Genomic DNA, 18,531 nt, shown 5'->3' on the forward strand with positions numbered 1-18,531 from the left:
GACTCAAGGCGAAAAATACAACAAAATGCACAGAGAAGACAGAAGCCATAGTGTTGTTGAAATTGCACTTACTTTTCTCAATCAATCTCAAGTTGTGTGTCAAGTATTTTTTTAAAGGAACAGTTCATTAAATGTAAAGTTTTTTATAATTTACCTGTTCTCCTTCACACTAAAACAAAGGAAAAATTTGGACATAGTGTTACTTCTAGGAAATTATGCTATGATTTTACTGGTCGCAAAATTAGGCCTTATGTGGCCCCCGGAGCAAAATCAGTTTGACACCCCTGCTCTAAACCTTCAGTTGTGTCTGATGGCCTGGCTGGCACCTTGCATTACAGCTCCGCCACCATCAGTGAGCGAGTTTGTGTTTGAATGGGTGAATGTGAAATCCAGTGAAAAGCGTTTTGAAACCACAAGGTGTTGAAAGCATCAAATAAGTGGAGACCATTTACTGTAAACGGTCGTTATCCTGCTCCTGTGGTCACAGTGGAACTGTCACCTTCACAGTACTCTTGCTTTTTAGAAACATTTATCCAAAAACATTTAAAATAATCACCCCGGATTACCTGATGATCAGTCTAGGGTTTAATCTACTCAGACCAATACCTCCTTGAACTGGCTCTAGCTCTGCAAAAACCTGTAAACAGGACAACTAGCAGTGAGGATGAATTAGTGTATGACTGCCTGGATGGATGGATGGACGGATGGATGAATGCCAAAAATAATCAATGCCGTCATTGTTACCGCAGTCTATTTTGATTACTGGAAACTTCATCCGTCTAGCATGTTGTTAGCAGTCAGACTGTTACATATTCAAATGTTAGTCCAATGCGCTGATGAGGAACTGATGCGGTAGCGTACCATAGAGAGATTAAGTGCATCAGAGGAGGATCATTAATGGTGATGACTGGAAGAACTTGTTGATTGGACCCCATTACCCTGCGGCAATATATTTCCCGTAGACTCGTAAATTAGGAAAGGATGGGATATTGTGGGGGTTCGGACAAATAATACCGGGGGAGCATAGGTATAGCCAGAAGATATAAAATGGAGAATCCGGGGTTGTGCTGCCATACCTGTTCATGTTTCGCAGTATGTGCGAGCTGGTCAAAAGTCCAGTAGATGTGTGTAAGCCGCATTGTTGGAGTTAGCTAAGAATTGTTTGATTATTGTTAAAAAATACCATTGTCATTTGTTTTTTTTTTTACACTAAATTATTGACATTATGTATCCTAGTAATTCGGTCAACCCTTCTGTTAAAGTGAATGCAACAGAACTACCGATTTCATGTCTGGTGTGCTAAATCAACCATTTCCAGCCGTACATTTGCTAATTAGTTATATGAAAGAGCATCACACGAACAATGCAAAGACATTCTTGAATTAAAAGAGAAACAGACAAATGAAATTCAAAGAGAGTACTATTATGTAAATGCCTGAAGGATGATGGTAATTTGTTTTGTGCCATAGATGGATGGATGTATAGGGTTGTCACTCACTGCAAGGGGAATAGCTGTCACTCATGTTTGTCTGCGCCATGGAAACGTGGGAATCAGTGACCTCAAGGGGAGAGTTGTACAATCATCTCTTTATCTGTCAAGAATAGACCCACTTGAGTTAATTCACAAACTTTTACAAAAAAGGTGTCTTCCCATATACAGTGTACATTTTCTAGTCAGTCCATTCACATAATATAAGTTCTAATGGGGATCGCGGGAAGTATACGACTCTTTCATTTGGGCCAATTTCAACGATATTGTGTTTTGCATTTGTTGACATTCATGGCTCGGAGCAGTTACAGCAAATTGTCAAGTACATCCCCTGTGAACAAATGATTGTGATACAAAGGAATGATGACAGCCTCACACAGCTGGCTTATACTTACTTGTGAGTGAAAGCAGTGGCTGGGGGATGGGCGTTTAGAGAAAATAAGGAAGATGGTTGCGGTGGCTCATCTTGAAAAGTGCAGGGTTCATGACAGTCGGCGCAGAGCATCTGACATGAAAGTAGACCGCTATTGACATGTTCACTGCAGACACCCAACCTACACAAACCTAACCAGCATACATGTTCATTTCTATGTAAGTATTTCAGAGACACTTACCTTCACAGGGTATGTTGTCCTGTTTTGCTTACATCACTGATTTAAAAAAAAAAGCAGCTCTTACTTGTAAAGGTAAGGTAATAAGTAATGTGATAATTTAAATGAATTTGCTAATATTACATCGTTAAAAAAACAGAATTTCCAACTATAAGTCACGCATAACAAAATATCATACATCTGTTCTTCTTTTCCTATTGTGTTTTCCTTTGCTTTAATTCATCAAACAATGCCACATGCTCAATCAGAAAAAAACAGACTAATTACTATAACAAGATAGATATCCATGAAACTTAATGTGTTGAAAATGAATTTCAATTTATTCCCAGCCAAATTCTCTGTGATTCAGATCAATTATGTCTTCAAAAATCCAGAGGAAGTTGCCAGTTGGCAACTAGCAGAGCAGAAAGTAAAGGGGTGCCTGCAATCTTAGTATTGACAGGTCAGTAAAAGGTCATGGTGGTCTCATGGTCTGAGCTTTGTGACAGCACAAGCCGGAAAAAGCATACATTAATAACTGGATTTGTATGGTCCATGAGAGAAAGACGGAGAGCTAACATGCCAAAGCCATGAACCGGCAGCTGGATGCAGCTGCATGAAGTCACAGGCCAGTGCCTTTGGAGATCTCTGCTTGGACTTCATTGTGGCTGGGAGGTGACATCACAAAGTATGCCAGGGTGAAATAAAATGCAAAGCTTCAAAACATGAGAAGTACTCAGTGACAACTGAGAAAATGTCTCATCTCAGTAACAGACACTGCACTTGTTTTTTGTTTTGACCTGTATTCATTCAGGAAGGTTGGTCACTTTTAGAGAAAATGGAATATAGTAGCGTTCAATTTCAGCTGGATTCCATTTTGTCACCTGGAGCACTCTGTTTTGGGAGCTGTTTTGTTTGTGCGGATAAAAGTTATATGGGTATCCTTTTAAATGCAGTGATCTAAAAGCTGAGAGCAGGGTTTGAATAATATTTTCAGTAATGGTGTGTCATTAACACAGCACAGGTCTGTAGATGTAGGTTTCCAGATGGCCTCGGGAGAAATGCTGTATACTGGACTGAACCTGTCACTACTTATCAGGCTGCCAAGTTCAGCTATAGGTGGACCTCCGTGGTTGGTGCTTGCAACATCAGAACATTTGGACACTGCCATTATAGTACTAAAAAAAACAACAGTAAAACGACTACCACCACAACTACTACTAATAATATAATTGAAAACAATAATAATGACAATAATAATAATAATGATAATAATAATAATAATAATAATAGACTTGTATTATGATAATTTGATTCAATGATATATGTATTAATAATATTTATTTTCTATCAATATCTAACACATATAGTTTATATAAATGTATTAATAACATTATTATACCTATTACAATATTTACAATAATAGGAATAATGACAATAATAGCACTTTTGGCTTAACCGCACGAAGGACCCTGACTACTGGTACTTCGGCTCTTCGGTGACTGAATTGCACTTTTTGCAAGTCACTTTGGATAAAAGCGTCTGCCAAATGACTGTAATGTAATATAATGACTAGACTCCGACAGTAGACCTTTTCTGTGTGGAGTTTGCATGTTCTCCCCATGTCTGCACGGCTTTCCTCATGGCTCAACGGTTTTCTCCCACAGTCCAAAAACATCCACCAGGTTAATTGGAAAAATTCAGAAAATTGTTCAGATATGCGAATGAGAGTGGCTGTCTGTCTCTATAACTGGCCAGGTAATTGACTGGCGACCAGTCCAGGGCGTACGACGCATAAGCAGTAGACAATGGATGGATAAAAAAATCATCCATCCATCCATTTTCCCCGGCTTATCTGGTGTCAGGTCACGGGGGTAGCAGCCAGAGAAGTGAGGCCTTGATCTCTCTCTCTCCCACCTCTCTCCTGCCAGCTCCTCTGGGGGGGACCCAAAGCGTGCCCTTGCTCTTTGCTGTGGTCTCCTCCCAGATGGAAATGCCTGGAATACCTCCCCCCAGGAAGCGTCCAGGAGGCATCCTGACCAGATGCCCGAGCCACCTCATCTGACTCCTCCCAGATGACCAACTTCTTAGCCTATCTCTGAGGGAGAGTCCGACCGCCCTGCACAGAATACTAATTTCAGCCGATTGGATCCGCGATCTCGTTCTTTCAGTCACTACTCGCAGCTTGTGACCATAGGTGAGGGTGGGAACGTAGATTGACCAGTAAATTGAGAGCTTGCCCACTGGCTCAGCTCTCGCTTCACCACGACAGAGTACGCATCACTCTAGACGCTGGAACGATCCGCTTGTTGATCTCATGCTCCATCCTTGCTTCACTCGTGAACAAGACCCCGAGATAGTTGAACTCCTCCACTCGGGGCAGGACCTCCTCACCAACTGAGAGTTGGCATTTCAGCCAATTCTGGTTGGGCAGCATGGCCTCAGATTTGGAAGTGTTGATCCTCATAACGGCCTAACACTCGGCTGTGAACTTTTCCGACGTGAGCTGGAGGTCAAGGCCTGATGAAGCAAACAGAACCACATCATCAGCAAAAAGCAGAAACTCGATCCTGTGGTCACCAAACCAAATCCCTTCAATGCTCAGGCTGAGCCTCGAAATTCTGTTCATTAAAGTTATGAGCAAAATCGGTGACAAAAGGCAGCCCTGGTGGAGTCCAACTCTCAGCGTTAAAGTCTCCAAGTAGGTCCAGTGAGTCCCCAGTAGGAGTGCTCTCTAGAACCCATCTAGAGACCCCAAGAAGGGTGACAACTGAACTGCTGGGCAAACTGAACTGTTGTTGGGTGCGTAGCTACAAACAACAGTAAGAACCCGTCTGACCCCCACCTGAAGACGGAGAGAGGCCACCCTCTCGTCCACTGGCGCAGAGTTGGGGGACAATCGATATGCCCACACCTGCCAGGCGCCTCTCAGCGGGGGCAACTCCAGAGTTAAAAAGAGTCTAGCCCCTCTTGAGAGGCCTGGTTCCAGGCCCCATGCTGTGTGTCGAGGTGAGTCCGACTATATCTAGTCAAAATCTCTCAGCCTCGTGCACCAGCTTGTGCTCCTACCCTGCTAGAGGGTGACATTCCATGTTCCAAGAGCCAGTTTCTGCCGCCAAGGATTGGACTGCCATGGTCCTCCGCTCATGCCACTACTTGGCTCATTCTGAACATATATATAACATATAAATATTATAAGTAAGTGTTAAAATAACAAGTGTTATTATTAACATACTTCTTATGATTCTTATTTTTATTATATAAAAAGGCTCTCAAGGTTTAATGTAATACTATTATCACTATTGTTATTATTATTATATTAAAACTGTTCTGTCGGTTGGAAACAACTGTTCTTGAAATATGAAGTGAAGTGAAATTAGGTGGATTTAGAGGATTTAGTCAGTTATGTATTTGGTTTGGTGGTCAGATGGTTATTCAGTTATATATTTACTTAGCTACTTCCTTTCTTTTTTGAATAAACATCAGCCATTTGGCAAAGTCTCTAAATATATGTTTGAATCTTGATGTCTTTTTCCCAGTTAGGAGGAAATGTTTATTTTAAAAGGACATTTTTAGAAGTCTGCCAGTGCTCCAAAATATAAGAGATTCTTGGCCATGACAGAAATATTGGGTAAAGGACAGGTAGAATTAGTTATGATTACTTTTTCAAAACACTGTGAAAGTATTTTTAAGCCTTTCCTGCAGATTTTACATCTTCGTCTTTTAACCCAGCTGGCATGGCATCGCTCACTTTTCATAACCGTTTTGAGTCAAAATATTGCAGGAGCCGTAAAGGTGCAGAGAGAGGAGTGAGGATTGTTATAATGGGGGTTGCAATTGGGATATAGTTCATTAACAATTCGTTTGTATAACTGACTGTTTGATACACTTACAATACACATGACCAGAACGAATGAAAACAAAATAGGATCTAATATTCCATCATGTGCAAGATATGGTTTGGAAATCTTTTCTCTTTTACCAACTATTTCGTCTTTATGATTCTTTCAAAGTATATCACATTTCAAAAATGGAATTATTCCCCTGTAGTAACCAAATCTTAGGGTAAACAACACATCAGTCAGGGCAAAACTCATGTAGAAATATGACCATTGACTGGAACAGCTGCCATCTGCATTCTGGATATCCATCAAAATGTAAACTAATCTGGGTTTTTTGATACAGTAGTCAAGTCAAGTATACACAATATTTGCTTCAAGAATGTTGCAAGAGAATTACGGAGAACATCAGAGGGAGCTGCATTGTGCCTTTGCATATCTAAAAAAAGCATTTGACAAGGTGCAAAGAGAGGAACTATGGTACTGTACTAGGAAGTCTGGAGTGGCAGATAAGTTTGTTAGACTGGTGGAAAACAAGTATGAGAACTATGAGACAGATGTGAGGTGTGCTGGAGGTGGGATGGAGAAGTTCAAGGCGGAGGTGTGACTACATTGAGATCAGCTTCTTGTTCGCCATGGTGACGGAAAGACTGACAGATGAGGTTAGACAGAAATCTCCAAGGACTATAATGTTTGCAGATGACATCGTGATCTCTGCCCTGGAAAGGAGAGGAATTAAACATCAGCTGCAGAAAGATAGAATACATATATGTGAATGAAAGGGTCCCAGTTGGTACGGTGAAATTGTAAGAAGAGATAAAGAAGGTGAATGGCTAATAGTACTTACGGTCACCAGTCCCGTCTAATGGAGAGTGTGGAAAAGAGGTGAAGAAACATGTTCAATTAGGTTGGAACGGGTGAGAAAAGTGTCAAGGGTATTGAGTGATAAAAGAGTATCAAACAGAATGAAAGGAAAGGTGTACAAGACAGTGGCGAGAAAGCCGATGTTGTCAGGTATAGAGACAGGGGTACAGAGGGAAGGACAGGAAACAGAGCTGGAGATAGCAGAGATTAAGATGTTGATGTTCTCTTTGGCTGAGTAGAATGGATGGGATCAGGTAGGAGACAACACATTTGGATATTTTGGTGATGAATTTAGATGGTCAGGAAATGCATAGAGGAGGGATAGTGAATATCTGCGTAAAAAGGATGCTGAGGTTGCCAAGCAGGAAGCCAAGAAAAAGAGAGGGAGACTGATGGATGTTGGAGAGAGGAGGTGGAGTTAGTTGGTGTGAGAGACGAGGACACACAGAATAAGGTTAGATGGAGAAAGCTGTGATGACCCCTGGGAGCAGCCGGAAGAAAAGGATCTGGAATTTTGGTCTGGAAAAAAGCACGGTGAAGACACTTCTGCCTTGATAAGGTGGTGGAAGAAAACATGGAGGAAGCAGTTTTGGGCTGAGCAGCTGAAGGACCAAGGAAAGCAACATGTGATTGTTCAGTTTGTATGACACTGTCCAAAACACACTTCCAGTTGTGCTTAAACCATTGTCTGTGTCTCACATGCGTCACAGCCCCGTGTCTGCTGCCTTCTCAGTCAGTGTTTACATGCAGGTCATTGTGACTGTGTCTGTGACTAAGCATTTAAACTTTCTGCCTGAATCCACTGTGTAACCCTCCCCCTGCCCCCTTGACAGCAGCTCTGCTGAAACAAAGCTGCGAAACGTGCTGTCCAAAGTGCTTACAGTCATCAGCGCCAGCAGGACACCGCACGTGCTACTTCAAGAGGCCACGGCTCGCCACACGCTCAGCTCCGACTGGATTCGTGCGCTGATAGTGTTTTTATCTATTGATAAGTCTTTATTTTGTCTACAAAACACTTAGTTGAGACATTTAGTTGAGATGTGCCGAGGGTTTGTTCGTGAAAGGACAAGAGGGAACATGAATGTATTACACATTTGTAAGTATGCTATGACATTTTTTCCACTTCTACGAAGCCAAAAGTATCATATGTAATAAGAGAGATGAGATATTCAGAATGCAGCGATAATGTGGATGAGTTTGTTAGATTTGAGATAAAATGCAGTCACATAGTTATTTCTGTTTGGCATCCATCCGCGAACACTGAGCCTTTATCTAAATATACACAAGCCTTTTATCCACGAATCCCTGCTAAGTTATTACCGCTGTTATTTTGTGAACGCAACGCTGTATCACAAATGCTCGCTGTACTGTGAACGCCGCTCTCGCTCACTTTGGAATTGTTATCCCAGAAATGTGCTTCTATTTCATGTGGAAAACATCTCACTGATGAAGACGTTCGGGGCCATGGAGTCACATGCTGGGCAAAAGGGCTTGACGTCTCAAGTCGCAAATCAATAGCTTCAGAAAAACTTGAAAAATGATAGGGCTGCGTTTACGTGAATAACTTTCATCATTTCTTATTCAGGCCGCTGACACACAGTGCGTTGATGTTCTTTCGTCTATTAAAGAATAGGATTTTGTAGTGACTGCGTTATTATTGTACAACCTCACTCTTGTTGCCTTCCCTTTAATTTCAAATCCCACATGAGGAAGCGCAGCTTCTATGCACCTTTCCCAACCTTTTATTCTTATATATGCGTTGTTTTCTTTTTTCGAATTGTACTGACCTACTCCGTTCCTCTATTAAATGTCAAAGAATCAAGGCTTTACAACGGATGATGTGTACGTTTTCTAAATGTCTGAGCACTTGACCTTTCGTGGGTACATTGTTTTGATAAGAGTGCAGTGTATTGTTGTTTGCCAGGAACCACCCCCAGACATATGGTGGAATCAGAGTTTGAAGTATCTTTACTGACACTGCGGTGGCACTGGCAAAGGGGCAAAGGATAGATTCACTGCCGGTTGTTTCAACACATTTTTCGTTTTTTTTTCCAGTAGTTAAAAGGGACCCTCATTGCCATCAGGGACGATTACATGAGACATTTACGACCTTTTAGGGCATTGTGCCTGCACAGTTTATCCCTTCTATAATTGCAGGTTTGCATAATAGAAGCTTTAAGAAAGAAACAACCCTTTGTTACACTACAAAAAATGCATCGGGTTTAAATACCCAAACACTGAACTGGGTGACTATGATAAAAATGAATAAAAATAAAAATAAATAAATGCATAAACCTACTCTATAACTGTGTAACTGGGTCACACATTGTGTTACACCTAATCTTGATTTTTAGGGTGTGCGCGTCATCTCAATGTACCCTGGCCCCATTTCTGACACCCAATTTTCTTGTGGTCCCGCAAATATTGGTGCAGTGACACGTGTCAGAGATCAGCCACAATGTAGTATCACAAGAAATGAATCAGGATCTCGGGAAATACAATCTCCTGTGACGGATGATTCAGTTTCTCCATCTCCTTCCACCACCACCCCGACCCATTTCGATGTTATATCCTGTAAGTTGCCAAACGACATGTATTGATACATGTATACATTTAAACAATGGAATATATATTAATCTGTGCTGTTTAACAATGAGGGGCAGCACGCTGGCACAGTAGTTAGCACTTCTCTGTGAGTTTCCTCTTAGTTCCCCGGGTTCCACCCACAGTCCAAAAGTAGGTGGAGTCTAGTGACGTGCGGTTAGTTTCATGGTTGGTGAGGAAGTGACTTCATCAGAGTTAGATTTACAAACGTATGAACTCTACAGAGTAACTTATTCACCATTTGACTGGCAGCAATTAATGGGTTATGTTAAAAATCTCATATCATTCACTGTGTTCTGCAGCCGAGGACTCGCAAGAAGAATCCCCCTACCATGAGGCAGGAGAACTGTGTGCCTCACTCAGTGGCCCTTTGCAGCCATTTTATAATCGCTCAGCACAAGAAACTAGTAACACACATAGAGTTGTTGACAAAGAAACACTAGTAGTTTTCCATAGTTCGTATGGCAAAAATGTTTAAACATCTTAATTGCAACATACAGCGATATGGTCTTAGTGTAGAGCATGCCAGCAGTCAGCCGTCACTGTGCAATCTACGTTGAGGCTCAACAGTCCGTGGCCTCACCACATGTCCCTCCTCAATATTTGAAAAGTAAATGAGAAACTCCAGCAATTTTGAATAAGAAACAATCTAAAACTGGTGAAGTTAAATGAAAAATACCTTTAAAGTTCAAATTACTGATAAATATAACCATTTAATTCTCTTTTTCATTTTACATTTTTTTTCTTTCCAAGATCGGCAAGCGAGGCACGGCCTCTCCTGCCTCTCCTGACTGCGCATCACTATTGAAGATCCTAAATTGCCCAGAGGTGAATGAGGGAGTAAATGGTTCATATGACTTGTGAGTGAATGGTTGTCTGTTCCCACTCCCACCCACACCCTTAGATCCTCTTCCTCCAAACACCTGTCTGTCACCGCCGCTTGTCTCACCAATAAAGGGAGCAGAGCATTCAGCTGCTCTGCACCCAATCTTTGGATTCAGTTCCCTCCCCACTCAGACACATCCATTTCTTCTCCAACTTCAAATCACATCAGTTTAAAGCGACCAACTGCTCTGTCACTTTTATTGATTTAGTTATGTGTATGTATGTATCTATTTATATATATGTATGCATGTGTATACATATAAATATGTGTGTTGATTTTCTTTTTTTTTTTTTTTTTTATTGGTTGTTTAAAATCTGCAATTTGCGTACACAGTTACGCCCGGAAATATTTGGATGGTGACACAATTTTGTTATTTTCGCTGTTTACAAAAGCATATTCAGGATACAATTATATAATCAATATGGGCTTAAAGTGCAGACTCTCAGCTCTAATTTGAGAGTGTTCACATTCAAATTGGAGCAAGGGTTAAGGAATTGCAGCTCTTGAATACCTAGCCGCCTTTATTTAAAGGTACCAAAAGCAATTGGACAATTGACTCAGAAGGCTGCAAAAAAAATGATAAGGCTGCATGGTCTCTTCCTTCAGTAACCTGTCATCAATTAAACTGTTAAAAGGTCTGGATTTGATTCCAGGAGTGGCATTTGCATTTGGAAGCTGTTGCTGTGAACACACAACATGCGTTCGAAGGAGCTCTCAATGGAGGTGAAACAGACCACCCAGTGGCCAAGTTAACACTTTGGTTCATTCTGAAAAAAAGAGTGCACTGGTGAGCTTGGCAACTCAAAAAGACCTGAGTGTCCACAGAAGACAACAGCGGTGGATGATCAAAGAATCCTTTCCATGATGAAGAAAAACCCTTTCACAAAATCCACTCAAGTGAAGAACAGTCTCCAGGAAGAAGGTGTATCAGTATCTAAGGCAACCATACAGAGACTTCATGAGAGTAAAAGCAATGGACTCACTACAAGGTGCAAACCATTAATCAGCCTCAAAAATAGAAAGGCTGGAACTGCCTTTGCCAAAAACCCTGAAGAAGCCAGCCCCATATTGGAACAGCATTCTTTGGACACATGTGACTAAGATCAACCTGTACCAGAAAGATGGGAGGAAGAAAGTTTAGTTTATTGGAAGCCATACGTGCAGATTCCATCACACTGCCTCCACCATGTTTTCCAGGAGATCTGGTGAATTGGAACAGCTCACCACATCTCCTGGAAAACATGGTGGAGGCAGTGTGATGGAATCTGCACATATGGCTTCCAATGGCACTGGCTCACTTGTGTTTATTGATGATGTGACAAAAGAAAGAAGCAGCCGGATGAATTCTTAAGTGTATAGGGATATACTTTCTGCTCACAATTAGCCAAATGCAGCAAAGTTGATTGGATGGAGCTTCACAGTGCAGATGGAAAATGATCCAAACCATATTGCAAAAGCAACCAGGGAGTTTTTTAAAGCAAAGAAGTGGAATATTCTGCAATGGCCGAGTCAATCACTGATCTCAACCCAATTGAGCATTCATTTCACTTGCTCAAGACAAAACCTAAGGCAAAAAGACCCACAAACAAGCAACAACGAAAGACTGCTGCAGTAAACGCCTGGCAAAGCATCACAAAAGAGGAAAACTAGCGTTTGGCGATGTCCATTGATTCCAGACTTCGGGCAGCTATTGCCTGCAAAGGATTCTCAACAAAATATTGAAAAGTAACGTTTTACTCAGGGTTATGTTTATTTGTCCAAGTACTTTTGAACCCCTGAAATGAGGACCATTTGTATAAAAATAGATACAATTCCTACTTGTTTAATCATATATTTTATGCTCAACCCCTTGAAGTTTTTACTGGATCGGTTTGCAGCCTGAAGTGGGAAGTGGCAAGAATGAGGATCGGTACATCCAAATCTGAGACCATGGTGCTCAATCGGGAAACGGTGGCATGCCCACTCTGGGTCGGGGAAAAGGTCCTGCCACAAGTGGAAAAGTTCAAGTATTTCGGGGTCTTGCACACAAGTGAGAGAAGGATGGAGCGGGAGATCGACAGGTGGATCGGTGAGGTGTCTGCAGCGACATGGACTCTATCTCTCCTGGTGAAGAGGGAGCTGAGCCAAAAGGTGAAGATTTACTGGTCAATCTATGTTCCCACCCTTACCTATGGTCACTGGAAATCCTAAAACCGAACCCTAGTGACCAAAAGAATGAGATCGCGGATACAAGATGAGTGTCCTCCACAGGGTGGCCGGACTCTCCCTTAGAGATAGTGTGAGAAGTTTGGTCATCCGGGAAGAGCACGGAGTAGAGACGCTGCTCCTCTGCAAAGAGAGGAGTCAGATGATGTGACTCGGGCATCTGGTCAGGATGCCTCCTGGACACCTCCCGGGGGAAGTATTCCAGGTACGTCCATCTGGGGGGGAGACCACAGGGAAGACTACGCCTCCCAGAAATCCTCCCAGAGGAGCTGGATCATGTGGCGGGGGAGAGGGAAGTCTGGGCCTCACTATTCCAGCTGCTGCCCTCACGACCTGACTCTGGACAAGTGGGGGAAGATGGATGGATGGATGGATGGATGGATGGATGGATGGATGGATGGATGGATGGATGGATGGATGGAAGAATTAAACCTTAAAGTCTGCACTTCAATTCTGTTGTACTTGTTTAATTTCAAATCCAATGAGGCGGCAAGCAGAGCCCAGATCAGGAAGATTGTGTCCCTGTCCAAATATTTCTGATCTTAACAGTTTTTTAATGCTGTATGTTGTCCTTGACTGTCTAGTAAGACACATTAAATTAAATACAATTAAATGGATTCTTAGAATTATTATTCTTGGTGACGTGTGAATGAGTGAATGATTGTATATCATATATTATATAATGTGTTAATGGTTGTATACATCTCCAGACTTTTGACTGACTGAGTGAATGCTGTTTGTATATGTGTGACATATGAATGAGGGAGTTGATTCCGTGTCTTTTCATGACGCGTGAACGAGAGAGAACGGTTGCGTATCACTACACAACGTACTAATGAGAGTGAGAATGATTGTATGCAGTGACGTGCAGTCAGGGGAGGCAGTAGAGGCTGATCCTCACTTGCCAATCTTGGAAAGAAAAAAATCCAGAATGAAAAAAAAAAGAATAGAATCCTTATATTTAGCAGTGATTTGCACTATACATATATTTTTAACTGAAGGATATCGATGCTACTCTGAAGGGTTCATATGTTTGTAAATCTGATTTTGATGAAGACTGTCTCACCAGCCCTGAACCTCACTGCAGGTCACTGATGGTATGTCTATATGACATGAACAAATGAGTGAATGATTGTACATGTGAATGAAACAGTGAATGGTTGTATATCTCTTCTTGATGTGTGAACGGGAGAGTGAATGGTTTTATGTCTATATGAGGCGTGAATGAGTGAATAAATGGTTATATGTCTCCATATGTGGCCCTGGGATCATGAATGCCCTCTCACCCAGAAAAAGCTGGGCGAGAGGCTCCAGCACTGACCCCGGCAACACAGAATGAATGAATGACTGAATATTAAACAATGAATAATTTAAATTTCACGCAGGGGCGCTCGTGTGGGGGTGGGTTGCGCCTACCCCACTTCTCCCCACCCACCCACCCACCCAAATCATCTGCCCCCACCACACTTCGAAGTCAACAAAAAAAAAACAAACATCATTCATGTGGCTGAAACGTGTTGGAGTCACTGACCAACCCGTCGGTGAAGCCAACCGGAGCTCTGAGTTTTTGCGGGTTGTGCGGGAAGCTGATTCCCACCAATAAAGCCGCTCCGAGGAGACGCGTCGCGGAGCTCAGCCTCGCTGTGACGCCGGAGCGCCGCGCCGCGCCGCGCACTTGAGTCTCTCCGCGGGTGCGCCGTGGGGAATCCCTATCGGAGGATCCGGCACCATGGACACGCAGTAACCCCATTCTCCTGGCTTCACTCCCCTTTTTTTCTTTTTCCTTTTTTTTCCCCTCCTCTTCGTTCGCGTTCACCCAGGAGAGACACCTGTCGCGTTTCAGGTAAGGAACCATCACCGCGGACCGCACTTCCGATTTGACGCACGGACACAACGCGCTATTAACACCGCGATGCCTTCAGGGTCGCCCCGGACACCGAGCGGGGAGCTAAAGCGTCGCGTCCACGGTGACACATGTCGGTTTAAACCGCAACATCTGTGTGTGCTTTGTGTCAGTGAGCGTCCCCCCCCCCCCCCTCCCGTCCCTCCGACCGGGCGTCAACGATGAGAGGACCGTGGAGCTCTTGCTGTGTGCCCGTCTTGGTCTCTATGATCCTCCTGCACACCTGGTAAGTTTGACTGTTTCTGATGTTCTTTTCAACGAGGGAAAGAAAAGAAAGGAATGCGTTCGCCGCACGGCGTGCACGCCGTTTAGCGTGCACGTGATGGAAAAAACAAAACAAAAACAAAAACCAGCACGGAGTTTTTGGCGAGAACACCGTGATCCCGGAGAGAGATGGATGCCGGTTCTCCGTGCGCCGAGGAGACGCTCGGGTGGAGCGCGGAAACAAACGTGAAAAGATGAGAACCAAATGTGCAATTTGGCCAAATACGACATGTGATGGCAACATTGAACGTCCTCTAACAGCACAATTGTGAGCTTGTAAGCAGTCTCTCTAGGTGCACTTTCAACTTTTGGGTTTAGGGTCACAAATACCAAAAAGGGAAAAAAGCTTAAAAAACAAACAAACATGTGTATATGTATATATACGTGTGTATGTGTGAGTGTGTGTGTGTGTGGTACATTTGGTCAAATATGACATGTGATGGCAACATTTAACGGCCCCTTACATCACAGTTGGGAGGTTGCAATAACTATCTCTCTCGCTATATATATGACAAAAAAAAAAAAAAAAGACCGCTGCAAAATCATCAGTTTCTCTGATTTTGTCATTTTTATATTTGAGTATTTATGTTTGACTATTTGAAATAGGGTTATCTAGATAGAGTTAACTTGTAGCTTTACATAATAAAAAATGTTTATTTTACTCAAACATGTACCTGAAAATAGCAAGAGCAGAGTAACTAATCATTTTGCAGGGGTTTTTTAATCCCCACCCCATCCCACCCAGGGCTGTATATATCTTTATATCGCAATAAGATGAAATAAAATCTTGACAGAAAAATGCACATGTCAAACTTTCCCCTTTTCTGTAACTCACCCTTAAGCTGTCTATATCTATATTCATATCTCACTATACTGTACACCAGGTCTGTATATTCTCCAGAGTTCTGTCTGCTTTATATTTATATTCATATTTATATTCTACACACCTGAGCCATTCCAACTCCCTAACGTAGACTTCCATTATATTCCTGTCTAGCATTTCCTTGTATGTATTTTCATTTTCATACCAAGCATTTTGCAGAGCTTGATACCAGAATTCGTTGTACCACACAGCATGCTCACAAATCACAAGAAAGACTATTCTATTCTATTCTATTCTATTCTATTCTATTCTATTCTATCCAAAGGTCTTTTTTTTTTTTTCTTACTTTTTTGTTTATTTTTGTTTTTACATGAAGGCTAGTTTCAGACCATTCATTCATTTATTCATTATCAGTACCGCTAACTCAGGGTCAGAGGGGTTCCGGGGCGGTTTTCACAATTGATCACAGGACCACATATCGAGACATACAACAATAAATTCTCTAATTTACGCATCTGGACAATTTAGGGTCTCCAATGAACCAATTGCATGTTTTTGGAAACCCATGGAGACTTCACACAGAAATGGTTGTCAGAATCAAACCAGGGACCATCCATCCATCCATCCATACGTTGTCTCCCGCTTGTCCTACTCAGGGTGGCAGGGGATGCTGCAGTATATCGCAGCTGCCATCGGGCGAGACACATATACTGACAACAAGTCACTCACTCAGTCGCACATCTGGGCAATTTTCACGATTTTACGGTCGCGCCGTGCCGGTCTATTTTTATATAATTCATTCACAAAATTATTCATATTATTAAACATTGTTTCCTTGTTGGCATACTCTGCATTGAAAAGGTTTGAAATTGCCTCTTCAAGTGAACTCACAAACCAATGAATATTTTCTGTTTTGACATCATTGTCCACAACAAGCACTTACAGTTTGCTAACATTCCCAACATCACATGCCTTTCATTCGGCTCATTTAATTAGGTTCATTTTGCAAATGTTTTGCGATCTACTAAGCGTTAAATTAATTATGGTGATTTGGGGATTTTAGCAATCGTTTCCTATCCGCCCCGATATTACTTTGTTGGAGTCGAAACATCAGCATCACAGAACCTCATGAAACATTACCCCATCATTCATTCTAAGATTTTGCCATGTTATTATGATTTCTTCCTCTGTGGTATGCGTTGCCTTAACAATATGTTAATTGGCTCTAATTTCATTTTCAACATGTAGTCACCCTGTTTCCTGTCATTACAACATTTGCAGTAAAAAATATTTGTGTCTCAAAACAGGCGAAAATAGAAAATAAATACAAAAATGCCACATTGTGTTTCAGAACCCATGCCATAATTACTTAGATGTGCAGTTAAGTCGGTACTGTATACTAGGAATCACCAGACGTCTCTGGAGGGAAATTCACCAAACTTCTTTACACGATTATAGCTCATATCGACTATTTCATGTCTGCCAACGCCTGGATGGAAAATATAATTTACTGTTTGGGTGGAGTGGCTGGTCCGCCCTGAGGTGTTTGGGAAGAGGCTGTAATTTTTCAGTAATTCTCCAGGAGTGTGTTGTGGACTAAAAAGAGAATCTCACCTTCATCAGCATTGCACTGAATAATATCAGCTGAGTTCAATCTTTTGGCTTTGCCATTGCATTTATCTTGTTGGCCTACCAAACACTGAAGGAACATTAATCCAGAAACAGAGACCATTCACATTGTGATAGCTAGACGATCATGATATACTGTATTTTCAAACACTAATCAGGAAGCATTCACTCCATTGATACCACTGAGCACTATGGACTCTGCGACAGGAACCTATTTACCAAGCTACTCCTCTTCCTTGGAAAAGCCTTGAGCACCACTTGCAAGTACATATAACCTATAACAACACCTACACACAGATACTACTAGAGAGAGGGGACAGTAAAGCAAAGTGTAGGATGGGATTTTCATGCCTACTTAATGAGGACTGTCATAAAGAGTTATCATCATGCTGCTGAGGGGAAACATCATGGTCTTCATTTGTCTTCACCTGCTTTACAAGGAGCACATCATCATCCATCATTTGTTGGTAGGTCTGAAATGGCTATGAAAGGGTACGAATTGTTCAGTTACATCTGCTAACATTACCGTGCAGTTAAAAAGCCTAGTGCTGTGAATTGTAATATGGTCAATCTAGGCTACCTCTGATAATTTCACTCTCCTGGCAGTTAAAAAAAATGCTTCGGGTAAAGCTGTAAAAGAAAATCTTATAATTCTTAAATGAAGGCTCTGGACTCTCTCATCTGCATTGAACTTGATAAATAAAATTTAGCATCTCATTAATTATTACCTAAAATAAGGGATGTGAGAAATGACATTCAGGACGCAGCTTAGGTTGTATGCGAGTCAGGGGTTCATCTGAGGGGCAGATAGGAGGAGGAGAGTCTTATTGACTCGAAAAACCACAGAACAATCTGTATATGTTTATTGTGAGGAGAAAAGGTCGACTTGTCTAAGTAATTAAAGAGATTTCTTTCAAATTCAGCAAAACAGTGACTATTCACTGCGGTGTCTCATCTCAATTTACTTACCACTTTTAATGCTTGGAAGACAAAGTTTTGGCCAGGAAATTGGGAAAAAGGACAATAGCCACACCAGACTAGCAACAAAATACTCCCTTTTTTTTCCCACATGGTTAATATCATTTTTTAGACGACATCAGCTGGGTTTTGAGATTTCAGTTGTATCAGCGTACATCTTTTTGTGCAAATTACTTTTGGAAAATTAAAATATGTGGAGGCCCTCCCCCTACCATCCTACCATGAGCCGATCCCAGCTGTCACTGGGCAGGATTCACCCTGGATGTATCGCCATGCAATACCCGGGCCACACATGTAGAGTCACACAACCATTCACTCTTACATTGAACTGTCTGGGCAATTTAGGGTCTCCTAAATTGTGTGTCTCCTGTATGTTTTTGGACTGTGGGAGGAAACTGGAGAACCCGGAGGAAACACACAGACACGTGCCGCCACAAATATATATCAAATTAATTGT

At 41.9% G+C, this 18,531-nt stretch overlaps 1 protein-coding gene across 1 annotated transcript in view; it reads left to right on the plus strand.

Moving 5' to 3' along the window:
• Positions 1-14,486: 14,486 nt before the first annotated feature.
• Positions 14,487-18,531, plus strand: part of gabra2a (gamma-aminobutyric acid type A receptor subunit alpha2a) — a 33,039-nt gene continuing 28,994 nt past the window's right edge. Inside the window, exon 1 of the mRNA XM_086160329.1 lies at positions 14,487-14,606. Coding sequence (XP_086016455.1) covers positions 14,542-14,606 — 65 coding nt within the window. The 5' untranslated portion in view covers positions 14,487-14,541. The remainder of the gene's footprint in view (positions 14,607-18,531) is intronic.

This window comes from Fistularia commersonii, chromosome 15 (genome assembly GCF_037954325.1).
Source record: "Fistularia commersonii isolate RoL2024-O1a breed Wild chromosome 15, RoL_Fcom_v1.0, whole genome shotgun sequence".
Taxonomy (NCBI): Eukaryota; Metazoa; Chordata; class Actinopteri; order Syngnathiformes; family Fistulariidae; genus Fistularia; species Fistularia commersonii.